General features: G+C 42.3%; 1 protein-coding gene across 1 annotated transcript in view; it reads left to right on the forward strand.

Annotated features, from left to right (window-relative positions):
* Positions 1-5,000, forward strand: part of LOC308331774 (copine-4-like) — a gene marked incomplete at its 3' end in the record, with an annotated part of 56,215 nt that overhangs the window by 20,691 nt on the left and 30,524 nt on the right. Inside the window, 1 exon segment of the mRNA XM_080787268.1 lies at positions 2,638-2,697. Within this exon segment, the coding sequence (XP_080643394.1) occupies positions 2,638-2,697 (60 nt within the window).

Consider the following 5,000-nt stretch of genomic DNA (forward strand, 5'->3'; position numbering starts at 1 on the left):
TATAAATGCCTCCAATATCCATTATTCAGGATTCCATGTGCAGTGTGCAATATATCTGTATTAACCCATTCAGGACGGGAACCCCCTGTTGGTGTTTTAACCCATTCTGACCTGAGATCAGATTCATACGAGGTTTTCCACTGGACACACACACTGGTCTGATTAACCCCATTCTGACCTGAGATCAGATTCTAAAAATGTCAGTCGTTCGTCGATTTTTCAAAAATAGCAGACCTACAAGCTCGTAGCGCGCCACTCGGTGGCGCGCTATGAGCTTGTAGATCTGCTGTTTTTCAATAGCTAAAGCATAACATGATGCTAACACCAAAATGAGTTCCCGTTCAGAATGGGTTAAGCATTATGTTACACTTTAGCTACTGTAAAAAACAGCAGATCTACAAGCTTGTGGCGCTATGCGAGCTTGTAGATCTGCTGGCTCAGGAGGTGGAGTCGAGAGCAGGTTGTCCAATTCGAATCCTGCGGCTCTGCATGACTATTTTTGGGAAATCGTGAAAATGTGGCGCAAATCTTTGAATATACGAGCGATCATTTTAAACTCAAATCTTTGTTTGCTTCTCCTGGGGGGGGGGGGGGGGTCCCTGGGGGGGGGGGGGGGTCCCTGGCTGGAACAAGCCATTTTCAGATGGGGGTCCGTGGCCAAATAAAGATAATTATGGGGGTCAGTGGTTGAGCACCACTGACTTTTCAGAAAACTGTTAGAAGCCTTTTTAATTTATTTTTTTATAAATATCGGCCTCTTTTTAGGTCTAAACGGGTTAAGAATAATTGAAAACGAGATGCAGCATCTCAAGGGGTTTATAATATCCTCTAAAGACATTTCAAATAAATAAGAATGAGAAATTATAAGCTCGCCCTGGTTTAATTGTCTAATTAAGTTTGATTGCTAATGCATAATATTAGTCCTGGTGGGTTTTTGTCTGTTTGGAGTGGAGCCGTGTTGTCACCACATTGTGTATGTGCTCGCAATTATATTTGATTTAAAACAACATGAAATTCAACTTTTAAAATGTTTTTTTTTTTTTTGTCCAATCGGAGTGGTGATTGGTTGGACTGGTTATATCAGAGTGGTGATTGGTTGGACTGGTTATATCAGAGTGGTGATTGGTTGGACTGGTTATATCAGAGTGGTGATTGGTTGGGCTGGTTATATCAGAGTGGTGATTGGTTGGGCTGGTTATATCAGAGTGGTGATTGGTTGGGCTGGTTATATCAGAGTGGTGATTGGTTTGGACTGGTTATATCAGAGTGGTGATTGGTTGGGCTGGTTATATCAGAGTGGTGATTGGTTGGACTGGTTATATCAGAGTGGTGATTGGTTGGGCTGGTTATATCAGAGTGGTGATTGGTTGGGCTGGTTATATCAGAGTGGTGATTGGTTGGGCTGGTTATATCAGAGTGGTGATTGGTTGGGCTGGTTATATCAGAGTGGTGATTGGTTGGGCTGGTTATATCAGAGTGGTGATTGGTTGGGCTGGTTATATCAGAGTGGTGATTGGTTGGGCTGGTTATATCAGAGTGGTGATTGGTTGGACTGGTTATATCAGAGTGGTGATTGGTTGGACTGGTTATATCAGAGTGGTGATTGGTTGGACTGGTTATATCAGAGTGGTGATTGGTTGGGCTGGTTATATCAGAGTGGTGATTGGTTGGGCTGGTTATATCAGAGTGGTGATTGGTTGGACTGGTTATATCAGAGTGGTGATTGGTTTGGGCTGGTTATATCAGAGTGGTGATTGGTTGGGCTGGTTATATCAGAGTGGTGATTGGTTAATTGGACTGGTTATATCAGAGTGGTGATTGGTTGGGCTGGTTATATCAGAGTGGTGATTGGTTGGACTGGTTATATCAGAGTGGTGATTGGTTGGACTGGTTATATCAGAGTGGTGATTGGTTGGACTGGTTATATCAGAGTGGTGATTGGTTGGACTGCATGGTTATATCAGAGTGGTGATTGGTTGGACTGCATGGTTATATCAGAGTGGTGATTGGTTGGGCTGGTTATATCAAAGTGGTGATTGGTTGGACTGCATGGTTATATCAGAGTGGTGATTGAGGCTCAAACCATTAGAAATACATGATATTAAATATTAAAAACAAATTTAAAATGCATGTTATATAGCTTCTTTAACCCATTCTGACCTGAGATAAGATTCTAAAAATGTCTGTTTTGAAAATGACAGTTTTCTGAAAAGGTTATGTTTCTATGTCAGTCCTTCTTCGATTAAAAAAAAAAAATAGCAGACCTACAAGCTCGTAGCGCGCCACTCGGTGGCGCGCTACGAGCTTGTAGGTCTGCTATTTTTCAATAGCTAAAGCACAACATAATGCTAACACCAAAAGGGGTTCCCGCTAAGTAAAGAGATCCAATCCAATCCACTTAATTTATAAAGCACATTTTTATACAACAAGGTTGAGACAAAGTGCTGTACACAAAGAAATACTAAAATATCAAGGCAGATTTTACTGCTATACGCTAGAAGTATGCAAATGCCTTGAAGGGAAAAGAACACTCCAGCCTTGTTTAATCCCCCCCCCCACCCACCCCCCCCCCCCCTACTCCTCCCCCATAACATTAACATTTAACATTAACATTAACATTGTATTTTCTGCTGACAGATCATTAAGATGTATTCCTTCCTGGATTACATCATGGGAGGCTGTCAAATCCAGTTCACGGTGAGTACACCGTAATCCTTACCGTAATCCTTACCGTATAATACCGTAATCCTTTCACATTTTAGCCCATTTAGACCTGAGGACGATTCTATACAAAATGTTTTCTAATTCCTGACAGTTTTTCTGAAACTCCCAATGTGTCTGTGTCAGTCGTTCTCAAACATTTTCATATCAAAGAGATTATATTATATGTAATTGGCCTTCATCTGAAAATATGTTGTTCCAGGGACCCCCCCCCCCCTCCCAGAAGCAAAGATATGAGTTAAAAACGTTGCAGGCTCTGAAAGATATTCAAAGATTTGTGCCACTTTTTTTTTTACGATTTTTCAAAAAATAGCAGACCTACAAGCTCATAGCGCGGCACTTTTGTCATTTTTAAAGTCAAACCCCTGATTTAGCCTCTCCTCTCCCGGGGATCGATGGACCCTGTTTTTGGGCAGCATCTATTCTATGGCGTAACTGTTGAGGTTTACTTAATTCTTCTTGGCAGCAGTATTGAGGGTAAACAAACGGAAGGAGTCATTTTGAAATAGAAACCTGTCAGCGGTTAGAAGAGAAATCATTTGTTATCGAGTAGAGAGAGGAGTGTGCTGAGAATATTTAGTGAGACGGTGTTGGGGCTGGCTGGCTGCTGGGATGAAACAAGATGAAACAAACACGTATGATTGGTTGGTTGCTTGATCGATTGATTGATTGATTGATTGATTGATTGACGTGAAGCGCTGAGAGAAACTTTAAGCCGACCTCAACTTTATTTTCACGTCTGCCTGACGAAGGTACAGTGGGAGTTTGTTCCATGCCGTCGGCCCGTAGAAGCAAAAAGCTGCTTCCCCGTATTTTTTAGTTGCCATTTTTTTTGGCAAAGCGAGCAGGCCAGCAGTGGAAGACCTTTAGGGGGCGGTTTGGGACATATTAAGGCTGAGATGAGACCTGATATCGGCTTATCAAAGTCGTATGATTTGTCACACACATTACAGCAGTGGAATGTGTTCTCCGCATTTGAACCATCTCTCTTGGAGCTGTATAGGAACTAGAGCTAGGACTCGATTAAAAAAATTATTCTAATTAATCAGAGGCTTTGTAGTTAATTAATCTAGATTAATCGCATTTTAATCGCATATCAATATTCAACCTGAGAACAGCGAGAAACCTTTTTTTTTAATGTTTTTTTGGCACCCCAGTGAATCAATGAATAGTGACTACAGGATACCACTCATTTTCAACATTTTACTGTCATTAATATACCTGTTGTGGAAATAATAAAAAAGTCACCCCATTCTGTGTTGCCTAGAACTGGAGGTCTGAATTTTTTTTAGTAACAGTAACAAGTACATCTCAGTGACATCACAAAGCTGTACTTACTTCATATTGTTACTGTTTTTTTGTCAGACCTCCAGTTCTAGGCAACACAAAATGGGGTGACTTTTTATTATTTCCAGTTTTCAGTAGGCCTACTATAGAAAAGCGCCCAGTGAGAAACGTTTTTTTTGTAGTTAATTAATCTAAATTAATCGCAATTAGTCCCGGCCCTAATAGGAAATAGGAAAGTGTTGAGTTGCAGCCGTGCCGCGCTCGGGGGAAATCGTTTGATTCGTTGTGACTCCGTCGACTCCATTTCCGCAAACCAGGTCGTTCCAAAAGGTTTTAGGTCGCGCCGTGTCCGTTAGTTTTGTCGTCGTCGGGTTAATATTGTATCCGATATTTTTTACAAAGCGACTAAGCGTGGACGCCGTGTCGTGTCAACCCGGGGTCATGCTGTCCCCCCCCCCCGTTAATCTATCGGTTCCTCAGATCAATAGGTCAATAGGTCGCCGGTTCAAATGCTGTGTAAGTCCAAATGTCAGGCTGTCATATAGCGAGGATATAGGTTTAGATTCATGAGGGGGGGGGGGGGGGGGGGGGCTGGGTCTTGTCTTTGGGAGGAGTGGTCCTAGAGCGGTGGTGTTAGGATCTGTCCCTCCACAGATCATGTCAGCCCTGGCCACTCCCATTTTTCCCTTCCACTCACTCAGTCCCTGCACTCACCTGTCTCCAACTCCCTCGTCAGCCCACCTGTGAACACTTGGACAATTTACCTGCTCACTACATAACTGGACTCATTGCAAAACACTGTTGTCAGTTCATATAGTTTGATGTTGTCGATGTCCCCTGTGTGTTCCTGGTTCCTGGTGTGCTCCTCTGAGGTTTGAGTTTTGGACTTTGTATTTTGCGCTATGCATTTGTGTGTGTAAAGTAATTTTCAGTTTTGGTTTTTATACTGCCCTTTGGACATTTTTGGGTTTTCCTGAGCTTGAAGCTAGTCT

The sequence above is a fragment of the Protomyctophum bolini genome (genome assembly GCF_963924005.1).
Source record: "Protomyctophum bolini genome assembly, chromosome: 17".
NCBI lineage: Eukaryota > Metazoa > Chordata > Actinopteri > Myctophiformes > Myctophidae > Protomyctophum > Protomyctophum bolini.